The sequence below is a fragment of the Crotalus tigris genome, unplaced genomic scaffold (genome assembly GCF_016545835.1).
Source record: "Crotalus tigris isolate CLP2741 ecotype Arizona unplaced genomic scaffold, ASM1654583v1 scf7180000020347.5012614909:4044961, whole genome shotgun sequence".
Classification (NCBI taxonomy): Eukaryota; Metazoa; Chordata; class Lepidosauria; order Squamata; family Viperidae; genus Crotalus; species Crotalus tigris.
The window spans coordinates 3,305,593-3,322,775 of NW_024097978.1; the positions used below are offsets into that span (position 1 = coordinate 3,305,593).

The 17,183-nt window shown below is 35.5% G+C and overlaps 1 protein-coding gene across 1 annotated transcript in view; it reads right to left on the reverse strand.

Annotated features, from left to right (window-relative positions):
- The window catches only part of HGD (homogentisate 1,2-dioxygenase), a 47,324-nt gene that overhangs the window by 25,687 nt on the left and 4,454 nt on the right, over positions 1 to 17,183 (reverse strand). Inside the window, exons 2-6 of the mRNA XM_039366661.1 lie at positions 12,060 to 12,131; positions 11,120 to 11,208; positions 9,136 to 9,241; positions 7,782 to 7,841; positions 6,987 to 7,078 (exon numbers count right to left, since the gene is read on the reverse strand). Of these exons, the coding sequence (XP_039222595.1) occupies positions 6,987 to 7,078; positions 7,782 to 7,841; positions 9,136 to 9,241; positions 11,120 to 11,208; positions 12,060 to 12,131 (419 nt within the window). The remainder of the gene's footprint in view (positions 1 to 6,986; positions 7,079 to 7,781; positions 7,842 to 9,135; positions 9,242 to 11,119; positions 11,209 to 12,059; positions 12,132 to 17,183) is intronic.

Here is a 17,183-nt window from a genome sequence, read left to right on the forward strand (position 1 = left end):
GCTATCTTTCTGTCTGGCTCTCCTCTTCAATAAACTACAACCTTCTTTCTAAAGCAGTTGCCATGTTGTTTATTCCTGGCTTGGACTGGACCCTGATGAAGACTTTTCCTTCGACATAAGAAAGTCTTGTTCATCTACCAAGGAACAAACCAGACTAAAATCTGAGCTTCCTTCCTGATCAGGAATTGCACTACATTCACTACATTCACACTACATGGGAGGGTGTATAGGAGTGCAGATTTCACTTGGAGTAGGATACTGTCTTCCCTAACCCAGTCTTTCCTGCCACATGGGCTTGGGAAGAAAACCCTGTGGGAGACTAGAATTTTTGGCTTAATTTGAAGAAAATGGTGACTTCCGGTGGTGACCGCTGCGCCGATGGCGGCTTCTTTTTAGCTGCCAGTCCTGGGACTGTGTGAAAGTACGCAGAGACTGCTAAAATCAGTTGTCCTGCGGCTTGAAACCTCTTTCATCGGGAGAAGAGGAAGAGGAGAGTTTTCCACGGGTAGAGGTTGAGCTCCCCTGGACCCCCTTAATCATCAGGAGATCGGAGGATAGAGCTCCCTCGGAGCCCGAGGTTTTTCTCCGCACTCCAGGACGCCTTTGTTCCGAACTTCAGGAACAAAGCCAGACGCCGCTTCCACATCTGCATATTAAAGAAAATTCGTGAGTAAATTAAAAGCAGACGGAGCTGACCAGGAGAGATTAGAATTGTAATTGCTTGGAACTTTAACTCAGTAAAAGAATCTTCTCTACATTTTAACATCTTTAAAAGGAAGAAGAAAGTTGGATAAAATGGCGTTGGAATGTTGTTTCTTTGTGTGAAGAAAGACTCACATTTGGCAACAAAGTTTAGATATTGTAATAGATTCTGATTATTTATTCAAGTGGCAAGAATTTTTCTTTTTTATTTTTCTTGGAACTTGCTTTTTCTTTTTTCTCTTTTTTGTATTTTATAAGAGGTTGTAAATTGAAAGAAAATGGCTTCAAAGCGCTTTGGAATCCCTGCTGTTCCTAAAGGCTCAATTTCTTCTCCGGTTTCACAGACTGTGTTGCAAATTAAACCAAAATCACCTCCACCCTCTCCCCCACCACCAGCATTTACACTCAAAGATTTACAAGAAGCTTTGAAAAAAACAGCACAAGAAATTAAAGATGAAGTGGCTGATCTTTTAGACACTACAATGAATTTAGAGATGCCAGTGATGGCAGAGCTTCTTGAGAATAAAAATAGAGAGATGAGGGAAGACATAGTGTTTGCATTTCAAGGGCTAGCTGCGCACATTGAACGTCTGGATGATAGGGTGGATGAAGTTGTGGAAAATACTGTAAGATTAGAAAGTAGAGTTGGCAAAATTGAAAACAAGATTGATTTAACACAGGATGAACTTATTATATCACAATATAAAGAAATGGAATTTGCTTTGCGAATAAGAGGATTGAAGGAGAATCTGCAAGAGAACTTGAGAGAAGAGATGGCAAGAGACATAGCTCCTATTTTGGGATGTGAACTGAAGGAGATATTAAGAGAGATGGAAAAAATATTTAGGGTTAACCCATGGATTGTGAGGCAGAGAAATTTACCCAGAGATGTGGTCATTTATTTTTCCAGGAGATCACTTCGTAATTAAATTATTCAGGCTTTTTACAAGCAAAGATTTCAAATTGCTGCTCAAAATGTTATAATTTTAAAAGAAATTACCTCCAAAAATTCTTAGAAAAAAAAAGGATTTTGCTTTTTTGTCTGAGGAGCTTAAACGCTGACAAGTTCAGTTTAGATGGGAGATACCGGTTGGAATAGTGGTGAACTATGCAGGGATATGATATAGACTTAATACAATTTCAAAAGCAAAAGATTTTTATACCTCTGTTTTGAAAGCAGGTTTGCCACCATCTCCACGAGTTAAAAGAATAGAAGAGAGGTCGGAAGAACAATTAGGAGAAGGTGTAACATCATTGGTTGTGGGAGATTTGCAGGCTGAATGTATGGAACAGTCTTTGGAGGTAAAAGAGGATCTAAAGGAACAGAGGAGGACTCGTGCTGCACATAGACGTAAAGAAAAGGAGCAGAAGCAGAAGGCTGATGTTGGATCAACAACACAAGGTTCATTTACTACAGAGCCCATGGGAGGGACAAGACCGAAGAGATCATCAACAGCTGATCTTCAAGTTGTGTTCCAGAGGTTTCAGGCCATTAAGAATGGCAAAGTTTCTGACATGGAATGTTAATGGCCTGAATTCACCACAGAAAAGGAAAAAAGTATTTCATTATTTGAAACAATATGAGCACAATATTGTTTGTCTGCAGGAGACTCGTATTGCTTCGAAGGACCAAAAGTATTTGATAAATTCCCGGTTGGGATCACATTTTATAGCTTCTGCCCCAGAAAAAAAGGAGGAATAGTTATTTATGTAAGAAGAGCTTTATCAGCTAAATTAATTGATTCTGATATACAAGGAAGATACGTTATCATTGATTTAGTATTACAAGGCAAGAAGTTCCTCATTGTTGGACTATATGCGCCCAATCAACAACAAAAACAGTTTTATAAGGTGTTACATCAGAAATTAAGTCAATTGGATTATAAATCTGTTATCGTGATGGGTGATTGAAATGGTGTTTTAGATTCAAGGAAGGACAAGAAGGGATTTTTTAAAACTTCCAACCATGCTAAATTACCTAAAGCTTTTTTTGATATGAAAGATGACTTGGAACTTAGAGACATTTGGCGAGAATGGAATATGGAGGATAGAGATTTCACTTTTTATTCGGATAGGCATCAATCGTTCTCCAGAATTGATTTTTTTTAATTACTACTGATCTTTTTTCAAAGGTTAAGAATGTCAAGATCTTTCCTAGAACATTGTCGGATCATAGTCCTGTATGGTTGGAGTTATTTGCTGAAGATGGGAATGGAAGATCTTGGAGATTGAATGAAAATTTATTTAGACATGAGGGGCTTTCGCAGAAATGCAGAGAATATTCGAAGGATTTTTTTGTTTTGAATATATATAAGGGTACTTCAATGGCAATGGTCTGGGACACTAGTAAAGCTTACATGAGAGGGGTTTTGATTCATATGAATAATGCATATAGGCGTAAACAGACGCAAAAACGTAAAGATTTAGAAGAAGAGATTAAATTGAAAGAGAAGTGATCAGATTGCAATTAACTTGCGTTATATGAAACATAACACATTTTGTAATGCAAATAAGCTGGTAGGTGGTTGGCTTATCAATTACGGAAGAAACAGAAGGCAAGGATTATAGTATAGATGGATTAACAGCAATTTACTATAAAATATTATTTGAAGAAATGGTACAGCCATTAAAGGAACTTTTTAATAGTATTTTGTTGGGAGCAGAGGTACCTCCATCTTGGAGAAGGGCTTTTATATCCTTGATTCCAAAAGAAGATCAAGACCTTACCCAGTCTAAGAATTATAGACCTATATCTCTTTTGAATATAGATTATAAGATTTTTTCAAAAATACTGGCAAATAGGTTAATGCAAGTTATGAAGCAATTGATTCATAGTGATCAATCTGGATTTATAACTGGAAGATATATGAAATATAATGTAAGACAAATTGTTAACTTAATTGAATATTTGGATAAGAATAATCAAATTTCTGCGGCTTTGATATTTCTGGATACTGAGAAAGCTTTTGATCAGTTAGATTGGCAATTCTTATTGGGAGTTGTAGAGAAAATGAATTTTGGGGATAAATTTTTATATGCCCTTAAGGCTATATATCAAAAACAATCAGCACAAATTATAATTAATGGGGGATTAACAGAGGCATTTAAAATTGAATAGGGTACAAGACAGGGATGTCCATTATCGCCATTGTTATTGTTTTAACAATGGAGATTTTATTAATTAAAATCCGTGAATCAACTATAATAAAGGGAATAAAAATAAAGAAGAATGATTATAGGTTGAGAGCTTTTGCTGATGATTTGGTTTTGACATTATCTCAACCGACTCAATCGGTTGTGCATTTGGTGGAAATTATAACCCAGTATGGGAAAGTTTCTGGTTTTAAGATAAATAATAATAAGACTAAAATATTACCAAAAAATATTATTATGAAGGAAAAGGAAATTTTAGCTAAATTTACAGGTTTTGAAATAGTGAAAAAGGTTAAATATCTGGGAGTATATATTGCAGCTTCTAATGGAAAATTGTATAAAAATAATTATGAGACACTATGGGTAAAAGTGCAAAAGGATCTAAGTGATTGGAAAAAATTACAATTATCTTTGTTGGGGAGAATTTTAGCTGTTAAAATGAATGTTCTACCAAAGTTTCTTTTTTTGTTTCAAATGATACCCATTTTGAAAAAAGATACTAATCTGGGTGAATGGCAGAAGGGTATCAATAAATTTATCTGGGCTGGGAAAAAATCAAGAGTAAAGTTTAAGATTTTACAAGATGCTCGGGAAAGAGGAGGGCTTAAGGCACCTAATTTGAAATTATATTATGATGCGGCGGCCCTAACAATGATTAGTGACTGGGTTAACTTAACAAATAAAAATATACTCTCTTGAGGGATGGGACATTATATGGATGGCATGCATATTTAATTTATAATAAAAAAGTAGATCAGGCTTTTAAATCCCATATTTTAAGGAATGCCTTATTGCGTGTCTGGAAGAAGTATTATTATAGGTTAAATTATAAAATACCAATCTGGGGGATTCCTGGACACGTGATAGAGGGGGTATCTATGGGTGTGAATTTAGATAGGATTTCTTATAAGGAACTTCTTAAATTGGTAGGGAATGATTGGCAATTAAAACCGTTATTTGAGTTAAAGCAAGAAAATATTGTACAATCTTGGTTTTAGTATAATCAATTGTTGGTTAGGTGGAAGTTATATCAAAAGGTTGGGATTACTTTAATAGATGAGAATTTGGTAAAACAGATTAAAGACCAAAACCGAGTGCATATAAAGAGAATTTATAATGTTTTAATAGAATTGGATTCAGAAATGGATTTAGTTAAAGATTGCATGGTAAAATGGGCTCAAAATATCCAGGAACCGATTCCGTTGGATACATGGGAAATAATTTGGGTTAGAAATGTAAATTTTATACAGACTCAAAATTTAAGAGAAAATTTTTATAAAATGTTTTATAGGTGGCATTTGGATCCTAAAAAGTTGTCTTGTATGTATCCTAACTTACAGCCCAAATGTTGGAGATGGGTAGCTTGGACGCAACGTATTTTCATATTTGGTGGACTTGTAGAGATATAAAAGCTTTTTGGATTAAGATTTGGTGGAACATTCAAAAGATTTTTAAAAGAAAGATAAAGTTTACTCCTCAATTATTTTTGTTGGATATTATGGTAGATTTCGATGTTAAAGAAATTAATTTGATGTTGAATTTAATAACAGCAGCAAGGTTATTGGTAGGGCAATATTGGAAGAAAGATTTCTTGCCTATTATAGAAGAATGGATATTGTATACTGTATAAAACTTTTCAATAAAAAGAAAGAAAATGGGAAAATATGATTATCTTTCTGGATGAGTTCTAATGAGTCAAAGAAGGAAGCACTGAGAGACTCTATTTGTCTAATTGTGAAAGAAAAGCAGATATTTAAGCCTTTGACAAGATTTGTTTTCTTCTCAAGTCAACTGAGAGTCAGATAAATCAATGGAAGAGTATTTTGCTACCACCTAGGGAACTGCATGCCAAATTACTTGTCTTTTATGGTTTTATTGAAAACAGCCTTTCATTTTTCTGCTACGTGTTGTCTGGGGTTCACATATAGCTGCCAACCCTAGATTTCTGAATTACTTTTTACAGCATATCAATTACTTCCCACCTAAAGATTAAAAAGGTCGCATGTAACCTTTAATGAGAAGATTAATCAATCAGTCAACAAGGTTTGGTAAGTTGGGAATTCCCGCCCCCTCCCTAAAATATTAACCTTCTTTACTGGACTAGTCATCAATTTCCTGGTTTCTATTGCTAGAGAATATGCTTTTCTTCTTACAAAATGAAATTCCAATATTCAATTGCTCGTTCTAGTGATGCATAGATTTCTAAAAATTCTCTAGTCAAATAGATTGCTATGTCTTGTTTCAGACCCACTGAGAGAATATTATTGTACATTTCCTTCTGCCTATTGCAGTGATGGCAAATCTTTTAGAGACCGAGTGCCCCAAAATTGCCCCGCCCCCGTTCTGCCTCCCACCCTGCCTGCTCCAGCCCCGCCCACCCCTGCCCCACCCACCCACAGGGCTACGCACTGTCTCCATGGCCTGCCACAGCAGATCACCCAGGCAGCCCTGCAGTGCCATGGAAGCCACACCCTCCGCCCACACCCCGCAGCATCATCTGCATGCTATGGGGTGCAAGGGCGGAATCTTGTTCCTGCTGCCCGGCTATGTCCTTAGCTGCGCTGCTTCGTGCAGCCGCGCCGGGGGGTGACTCTCCTCCAGGGGGGCTGCTGGTGAGGAGGGGGCTGTGGGCAGAGGCGGGGCTGGGGCAATGGCACGCGTGCCCACAGAGAGGGCTCTGAGTGCCATCTCTGGCACGTGTGCCATAGGTTCGCCACCACTGGCCTATTGTCACTTTTACTTTTTTACTATATTTACTTATCTAAGATCAGTAAAGATCCCAAATCTAAGATCAGTAAAATATTCTGTTTAACTTTTTTTGATGGAGGGGACGTATACGGCTAAACTTAAATTCAGGGCCTTCTTCTAAGCAGACAAGGCCTGAATCAAGGTTCATCAAAGTTGTAATGAAATTTGCAACATTTGATAAAGAATCAGGCTAGAACAAATCTAACACATTTTGTGACATAAACCTTTCAATTATTCATAATATATAGATGAAGAAAGAAAGGAAAAGTTCCTTAATAATAGTCAAGTCTCAACAAATAGTCAGAACATCTGGACTATCTCCAAATGTCCACTCTTTTAGAAGTTTAGATAGAACCCATGAGATACTCTGACTCCATACAGACCTGTTAATCATGGAGTTGTTACAGATGAAGATGTGAATTGCCAGCCCATTCCCTGACTTTGGCTCACCAGCACCACACAAAGTATATAGTCCCTATATATAATATATAATTATAAGAAAACAAAGGTATAATCATTAGAATCGCTTTGATTTCCTTTGGTTACCAAAATAATGCATGGCAGAATCAGAAATTCAGAACTTTAATACAATAGTGTTTGACCAGTTCTGCCTTCCTAAAACTAAAATCCACGTCTGGATTTAAGAGCCAAGGTTTTTAGCTTGCTCTTTCAGAATAATTGAGAAATTCTTTAATGCAAGGTTTAATTGCCATGAGCATCCTGGATTCTAGTTTACATAGACATCTATTGGAAGATTTTGATCTGACCTTGTAAAAAGTTGAAAAGCAGAAATGAGGTGGTATAGTGTTCATACAGTTGAAAAGGGGCAGGGTGAAATTAATGTGGAGAATATTACCAAAGTTAATGATAAAGAAGAGCTTTAAATGTTGAAAGATCAATTTATTTAGTACTTTTTCAAAAGAGTTATTTGCCATTATAGTAGGAATTGGAAGTCTATAAAAGTTGTCATCTTACAGTAATTAGCAAGTGGTCGCTAAACAAAACAGTTATAAAATGAAGACTAAATGAAGGTTAATGTGTATGCATACAAGAATTAAGATTGGAGGCAAGTCTACCATGACTTCAAGTACCTTCCCTTCAGGTTGAAAACTCCATTCTTATTCATATCAGAAAGATTAAGTGAAAAATGCTTTTAATGCTTCTGTATGGTTACTTACAGTTACAAAGTCCAGTGTTTTTTGAAAGATTGTAGGGATCTCAAATGGCTTCCATCTCAACTGAAAGAAAGACAGACATCATTCTAAAATAATTGATGCCATCTGAGGTATTTTATACTACAATTAATATGCAACTTATATAAAATGTCCAGGTTTGGTCATCATAGTACAAGAAAGATGCTGAGGAACTGGAAAGAGGTGCAGAGAAAAGCAACAAAAATGGCAAGAAGTTTGAAGGCTAAATTCTATGAAGAATTGTGTGTTTTGCATAAAGTAGAGAAAGCTAAGGAGAGACAGGATAGCAATTTTCTGATAACTACTGCTACAGAGAAGAGATTGTGGATTTAGTCTCCATACAGTCTGGGGAAGGGCAAGAGTCAGCAGGTGAATACTTTGCAGAGCAAGATCCATACTTGAAATAAGGAATAATTTCCTGACTGTAAAGGCTATGATGTAATAGGACAGATTGTCCCCTAGAATCATAGATGTTCCAGCACTGTTGGTTTTTTTAAAAAAATATTTTTCTGGGATAGTCTGAAGATTTCTTCCCTGTGCAGGGGGTAAGATTTGAAGGCTTCTGAGGTTCCTTTGATATCCTCTGCTTGATATCTCAGTTCCAGTTTTTAGGATGAGGAGCCACTAATGCTCAGTCTTTAGTACTGTAGGAGTTTTGAAACTGCTTTTTTGAAACAGTTGTAGCTAGCAGACTTAATTTTCAGCCATCACCTTAATCTGATTATCAGATTTATTATTAATTCATTGGCCACACAACTTGGAGTGAACTGTGACAAATGTAATGAGGGTATCTTGACAAGTACTTTCTTGAAACCAAAATACATTTGCTAAGAAATTTAGCAGATCAAAGCATGAGATAAATTTAAACTCTCAGGACTTGTTCTAATAAATCCATGCTGATTTATCTGCAAACTGTTTACTGATTGAGTTCTCTTCCCAAGAACTTTCCCAGAGACTTATCTTTGAGAGTTTGGTAAGCAATTCCTCAGTCCATTTGTTCTGCACACTTTAATCCAGGGATAATGTTTGATGAGATTCATTCAAAGCAGATCACAGAGATGGAAGGGTTTGTTCTGGGAGATTTTAGTTTATGTAGCATAAACAAAAACTTGTAAAAAACTTATTAAAAATTCAACCAGAGGTGGCTCTCTAAAGCACAGGTGATTCCAAACTGAACTAGATAAGGAAAATGGCACTCAGGTAGAAAAATACCAAAAAATATGAGAACAGCAACCAAGCTGGCTCTGGCTAAGCCTGTTGGACAGTTATAAAAGTGAACAACAGTAGCATTTTGGAGCCAATATACAGAAGCTGGAGATTCCTTGCCAGATATGATTACCTGGTTGGGTTCCGGTTCAGTTTCATTCCAGTTATGTGTCAGATGACCCTGATCAATAGGCTGGAAGGGCTTATGGCAAGCAGAAGGCAGAATTCTATATAACCAGCTAGGGAGAAAACAAATGCAGAGATTATCCAAGAAATGATAATATTCAGTGCTTTGTTGAACTCTGAAATAAGCTACAACTTTCTCTAGAAAATCTAGAAAATGCACTGCATCTTCCAGGTAATTATATTAGAGCAATAGGGGAGGGAAAAACCCCTTAAACATATAAATCTACTTTCCATGTATTGCAAATTGAGTAATCTAAACCAGATGTTCAAGTCTTTTATTACTTTCTCTGTAACACTCCTAAATCATGAATACCTTTGACACTTCTGTAATCATTTCTTTCATAATTGTTCAGTCTCCCTCCCCAGTGCTAGACTGTGTGCATGTCTTGCTACTTGAACATTTATGTGTAGGGAAGAAATGGATGAACTGCAGCACAGTCATCCTTTCTAGAAAGTTTTGCTGATTTTGTCAGAAAGTGTTACTAAGGGAATTTTGAGCTTGCAATTTTTTTAGAAGCCTTTCCACTGTCCCTTGCTGGTTAGAATGTATATTGCAGAGGGTGGCAACATTCTGGTGTCTAGAGCTGCTGATGAGCAGAGCTAGTCACCTATATGGTACAACATATTACCCTGTGCATACTTGATACTACTCCCTGCCAGAAGAATGTTGTTCCAAAAGGCTTATTTATTAGGGATACATAAAAACAATTTAAATTTGAAACATTTTGAAGGTCAAGTGCCCCATTTTGCCATTCTGGAAATCTGCTTGAAACACCAACACTTCCAATTCAAAATAAAAAATCCCTTACAGAAAAGTTGGAACCATTTATTTCAAACTTAAAATGGAGTGTTTTGAGCTCAAAATATTTCAGATTTGAAAAGTTTGGGATTTTGTTTTGAATGATACACCATAATTTATTATTTTTGATACATAATACATCTCATTTTTGCATGGGTAAATAAGGAATACTACCAGACACCATCTTGGAGAATAGGGTTTTCCTGGGTGGGAATATGAGTCAGAATTTAATATAAAAGAAGCACAAAGTTACTAAATCCAGGTATCTAAAGGAACCCAAAAATTCAGTGTAATTGTTGAGACTGATTTTGGTGTAAAGTATTAAGGGGTTAATTGTCTTTTTCTTGCAACTTTCAAAGATGTGGTAAGCTTCTTTGACTCTTCTTTTTTCACATTTTTTTACATCAGTATAAAATTCTGGATTTCTTTTTTTTTTTGACAAAGCAAGAAACCATTGAAGGTAGTCTAGAACACACATGAACATGCATCAGTTATGTCAACTGATTTCAGCATTCATCATCATACAAATGTTTTCTTTCAACAAAAATATGTATTTTCTTGTACACACCAACTTTTTCCCACTTAGTGGGAATTCATAGAAGGGAAAAGGCACACAGTGTTATTCTCAGATATAAAGGTTCAGTTTTTGTGCCATTCTGGGAAAAAAGGACATATGAGAAAACCCTTTGCCCCAGCTCACACATCCTTCTTTTCTATTAAAATCTGACTCAACATACTTTTGCTCTTCTCCCTTCAGTTGTACACTGTGGAAAATGTGTTTGTTCTACTTAGTTGCAGCATCTTTCTGTTTCTGCTCTGTGCTTACTTAGTTCTCACAAGTGAAACTATCATTGCACAGTGTGATAAGGAGTTTACAGCTTACTGTAGATGTGGATTTGGCATGAGAAAAAGCGACTGGCCCCTAGGCCACCCCATTAGCTTCTATGCCTAATAAAAGGCCAGACCCTGGGTCTCCATGCTTCTAGTCCAGTATCTCAATGGCTTACCATTTTGTTCTGATGGCTAAGCCTATCACTAATATAGAAGCCAAAGTGCCTTTCTCTTTGAAAGGATATTGCAATGGATTCCATGGCCAATATTATGATGCCGTTTCTCCTAAATTCACACATACCTTCTCCTATTGGAGGATCGTGGACAGGTAAAAGCTGAACCTGAGATCTGTTCAGCATACAGACCATACGGACAGACCTGAGGATTATTCTAAATGAATAGAAATAATTAATTAGAATTAAGTTTTTTCTTTAATATGCAGATTACATAAATGTTATAGTCCTCCTGGATTCAACTGAGAGTGATGACATATTTTATGTCATATTTTGACAGACTCCTCAAGAACACTTTGCATCTTCTTCCATAGGATACTTCTGAATATCCAGTACAGACCAAGAGGCCCTGTAAAGGACACAACTGGAAAAATGAAGTTTCTGTCCCAAGGTTTATGAACAACAATAATGAACCAATGTGACTCTAATTGAACATAACCCAATTTTGCTTTTGTTATAAATAACATAAATATAACTTAAGATAGTTATTGACTAAGGACTCCGTTCAGTTCTCTGAAGGAGACAAATGACCTCCAAGATTGAACTTGGAGGAAGTTCCTCCTGCTGGGCAAAATCATGGAAACATCTGTCTTTTTCAAGCACAAAAAAAGTCAGCAGAAAGTCTCTTCACCTTCTCAAGCAAGGTTGTCTAGGTAAGATGAGCTCCCTGGTAAATGTGAAATTTTCAATCCCTACAACAGGCAAGGAAAAATCTTCTTGCTGTTCTTATCTCCAGGTAACTTTCCTTTTATAGAATTATTTTGTTAGAAACAAAAGAGGGAACCCCATTTTTTAAATTGATGACTCAATGTGTTTCACACAAAATCCATTGTCAAAGAGAAATACATTCTTCTAGTTATGTTGGCACATGGGGGGTACCCCCTTTGTTTGCCTATCCCCCATATGTAGTTTTATTCACAGAATAATGTCTCTTAATTCTTCTAAAAAGGCCAGGCTGAAGAATTCTCTGGTCTTTTGGTCAAATCCATTTCTCAATATTTTAAATACCTGTCCTTCTGGTAAAGCTCCAGGGCAGCGTGGATCTTCAGAGCTGAATTCATTACCAAATCCTGACATGTACTATAAAACAAAAGAACACTTTATACAAAGAAGTATTTTTTATCTTATTGAAAAATTATAGTTTTGCTTTTTCAGATTTATCATAAGATGGGCATGTCATTTTCGATTACAAATTGGATTCTAGTTGAATTTCTGAATTCAATTTCTCTTGCGGTCATTTGATCTATGGTGGAGGACGTGGAAAGTAACTATTTCCCTTATCCCACTACCATGGTGTGGGGTTTAATGGAACAACTTCATTCTCTTAAGCCCTATCTTGATGTCACATGGCTTGCAGGACAAGTGGATATTTGGAGCTGATCTCCGCTCTGGTTTTTAATCAACTACATTACATTCATGGTTTAATAAATCTGACTCTGGACAACCTCTAGAGTTAAAAGAGATACAGGCTGTTGTCTGTTTCTTAAGAAAGAATCCTATTTCTAGAAAATGTTTAATGTCACATGAGAGAGAAGTCTAGCCATTCTAGAACCTGATAATGAAATGCCTGCAGTCAAGAAGTCTGTGTGTTTAGCTGCAATTTTCATTCCTATTGTCTTCTGTTTTATTGATTCTACAGAGTCACATAGCCTCTTCATTAGAACTGATAAAGAGAAGTTTGGCTAATTTTCAGGTTTTAAAAATCTAATTGGGAAATAACTTCCAGGCCACCTAAATATTTTGAAGAGGAAAATTTACAACTAACAAGAAGCTTCCAACTTGTGGCACAGCAGAGTTGGCAATGGCATCTACTCCCACATTGTCAGGTGGTGAAAAACCAGGACCATACCTGAAGGTTTAGTTTAACTGATTTATTACCCTGCTGCCTGATATGCTACATAGCATGGAAGGATCTAATGCTAAAATTACTAAGGTCTATGCATAGGAATCTTCTCTAATGGTCAACAACTGGTTAGGGCTAGATAAGGGGCAACAGCAGGTGGGAGGGGGTTGGACTTATTTCGTCTGTGGCTAAGTAATGACTCTAAACTGATCTCTCTTTTTACCCTTCCCCCTGGCTCTGCCAATTCTCCTATATTCATCCACTATTGAAAGGATAAAAACACATCTTATCTTATAGAAATGAATAAAAACCTGACTGTAGATTTTGATTAATATCCTTTGGGCCTATCCACCCCATATTGAACCTCCCAGTCTTCCCTCCCTGCTACTACAGCTTTTATTACTGCCAAAGTCCATGCATACTGTATCCCTGTTTATTTAATCTGAAGTCTGCTAAACTGAGGTCTGTTAAATGAAATTGTTTGCTGTGATTCAGAGTAAACTGATTTAAACAAATTGTTGTTATAAATTAGTAAAATTTGGTTAGACATGCCTCATTTAAGCTGAGAATTGTACAGTATTGTGAGTTCTGGTCCTGCCTTAGACACAATGTCATCTGGGTCACCTTGAGCCAGTCACTTTCTCCCAGCCCTAAAAAGAAGACAGTGCCAAACCACTTCTGAAAAACCTTACTAAGAAATTTGCAGGGACTTGTCCAGGCAATCCCCAAGAATCACAATTGAACAGAACAACAAAAAATAACATGAATACAGTATAGTATACTATAGTCCTAAAATGTATTTTGTGAACTTAAGTCACTGTTTTGAAATTTGGGGAAATTCTTCCCTTGTTTTTCAATCAGAACTTTTCAGTTGACTGTTGAATTTCAGTTTTTAAGATTCACACTTTTATCATAAAGAGCTTTAATAAGTTGGAATGTGATCAATTAATTTGTCTAAAATGAGTTCTCCCCCTCCTAATATTATCTACAAAAGAGGATTGCATTCAATAACTATTCATTCATTCATTCATTCATTCATTCATGTATTTTATTTATTTATTTATTTATATTTTTTTTATTGAAAGTTTTATAAATTTTACAAAAAGACAAAAACAATACAACACAAAAGACAACATATACAAAAAAGAAACTAAACATTACATATATATATAAAAAAAAAAACCCATCCCCCACCCCTCACAAAAACCCTCCCTTCCCCCCCCTGAGCTTCCCAGAGCAGAATATAGGCTTAATTAAAAATTAAGAAATAAAAATAAAAAATTAAATTAAAAAATTTATATTTATATATATATAAAAAAATATCTATATATATATATAAAAATAAAACTTATAAAAAAGCTATGTGATATTTTTGTATACCCAATCTAAATTGTATAAATTTTATCCATTTGTCCCAAACAGCAAGGAACTTCTCTTGCGTTTGTTGCTTTAAGAAAGCCGAAATCTTTGCCATTTCCGCCAGATAAGCTACTTTAAGAAACCATTCCTGCAATGTAGGCAAAGATTCCTTCTTCCAATATTGTCCTACTAACAGCCTAGCGGCTGTAATCAAATTTAACATCAATACAACCTCCTTTGTATCACAATCTGTAACAATGCCTAACAAAAATAATTGCGGAGTAAATTTTACCCTCCTTCTAAAAATTCTCTGGATATTCCACCATATTTTGATCCAAAATGCTTTTATCTCTCTGCATGACCACCAAATATGATAATAGGAAGCATCCTTATAACCACATCTCCAACATTTGGGTTGCACGTCAGGGTACATAAGAGACATTTTTTGTGGATCAAGGTGCCATCTATAAAACATTTTATAAAAATTCTCCCTAAGGTTCTGTGCTTGTGTAAATTTGACATTTCTCACCCAAATGGTTTCCCAAATGTCCAATGAGACTGGGACACCAAAATTCTGCGCCCATCTAATCATACAATCTTTAATTAATTCCGTTTCTGAGTCCATTTCAACTAATACCCCATAAATTCTCTTGATACGGGTTTGTCTTTGATCCTTGACTTGCTTAATAAGATTTCCATCTTGTCTAAGAAAACCCAATTTACAATCCACCTTCCATTTATCTACTAGTTGCCTATATTGAAACCAAGAATAAATAATATTTCCTTGCGCTAAATCTTCCCGTAATCTTAAGTGCCAGTTTTGCCCATCCCATCTAAGTAACTGACTATAAGACACCATGTCCATTTTTACTCCTCTTTTTATTCCTTCTATCGCATGCCAAGGTATAGCCCATAATGGAACTTTAAAATCACTTTTATAATATTTTCTCCAAATCCTAAGTAAAGAAATTCTTAAAATATGAGATTTAAAGACCCAGTCCATTTTTTTATTAAATATTAAATAGGCATGCCACCCATAAAGTAAATCCCATCCCTCTAAATGAAGTATCTCAGGATTTGTCAAATTTACCCAATCACTGATTAGTGTTAAGACCACCGCATCGTAATATAATTTCAAATTTGGTACCTTAAGTCCACCCCTCTCACGGAAGTCTTGCATAATTTTAAACTTAACCCTTGGCTTTTTCCCTGCCCAAATAAATTTATTAAGACCCTTCTGCCACTCACTTAAATTAATCTCATTTTTCAAAATCGGTAACATTTGAAACAAAAAAAGAAACTTGGGTAGAATATTCATTTTTATCACTGCAATTCTTCCCATGAGGGATAATTGCAACTTCTCCCAATTCTTCAAGTCCTTCTGTACCCTGACCCACAACCTTTCATAATTATTTTTAAATAATTTTACATTAGAAACAGACAACATCACCCCCAAATATTTTACCTTATTAACAATCTCAAAACCCGTCAAGTTAGCCAAAATCTGCTTCTCCTGACTAGACATATTTTTAGGTAAGATTTTAGTCTTATTTACATTAATCTTGAAACCCGAAACCAAACCATAATGATGAATCAACTGTAATAAGTTTACTGCAGAATAATCAGGTTGCGACAAAGTAACAACCAAGTCATCCGCAAAAGCTCTCAACTTATATTCTTTTTTGTTAACTTCTATTCCTTTAATTTCCTGAGACTCTCGAATTTTGATCAATAATATTTCCAGTGTTAAAACAAACAACAATGGCGATAAAGGACACCCCTGTCTAGTACCTTTCTCTATTGTAAAAACCTCCGACAAACCTCCATTAACAATAAGTTGTGCCATTTGTTTTTGATATATTACCGTAAGAGCTTGTAATATCTTTTCGCCAAAATTCATTTCTTCCATTACTCTTAGCATAAAATGCCAATTCAATTGATCAAATGCTTTTTCAGCATCTAAAAATATGAGCCCTGCAGGAACTTGGTTGTTCTTGTCTAAATATTCTAATAGATTAATAATTTGTCTAACATTATTTTTCATATACCTTCCTGTTATAAACCCTGATTGATCTTTATGCACAAGATGATGCGCCACCCTCATAAGCCTATTTACCAAGATTTTTACAAATATCTTATAATCCACATTTAAAAGAGATATAGGCCTATAATTTTTTGGTAAAGTAAGATCTTGATCCTCCTTTGGAATCAATGATATAAAAGCACTACGCCATGAAGGAGGAATCTCTAAACCCTGTAAGATACCATTAAAAAGATCATTTAATGGTTGGATCATCTCCTCCATTAAAGCTTTATAATAAACAGCTGTTAACCCATCCGTACCCGGTGCTTTCCCTAGTTTCAATTGTTGAATTGCTGAGGCAATTTCCTCCTTAGTAATTAAGCCATTAATTTCATGTTTCTGATCCTCAGTCAGTTTAGGAAAACTTGCCTCAGCTAGATATTTATTTATATCTAGCAGTTGCACATTAGTAGATTTGTATAACTTTTGATAATAATCCAAAAAAGATTTTTTAATCAATTCCTTCTGAGAAACTAATTTACCCTTGTAATTTATTTTCTCTATTATTCTCTGTCTCTGTTTCTTTCTTAATTGATAAGCCAACCATCTCCCAGGCTTATTAGCATTACAAAATGTATTTTGTTTCATAAACAATAAATTGGTTGCCGCTTGATCTGCTATCAACATATTAAATTGTGACCTTAGTAACTTTACAGATTCTTTAATACTTTCATCAGAAGGATTTAGAATCAAGGCCCTTTCTTTTGATTTAATTTCATCTTCAAGTTCTCTACGTTTCTGAATCTGCTTCCGCTTATGACAATTATTCATTTTTATCAAAACACCACGCATAAATGCTTTACCTGCATCCCATACCATTGACATTGAAGTCCCCTTATACATGTTC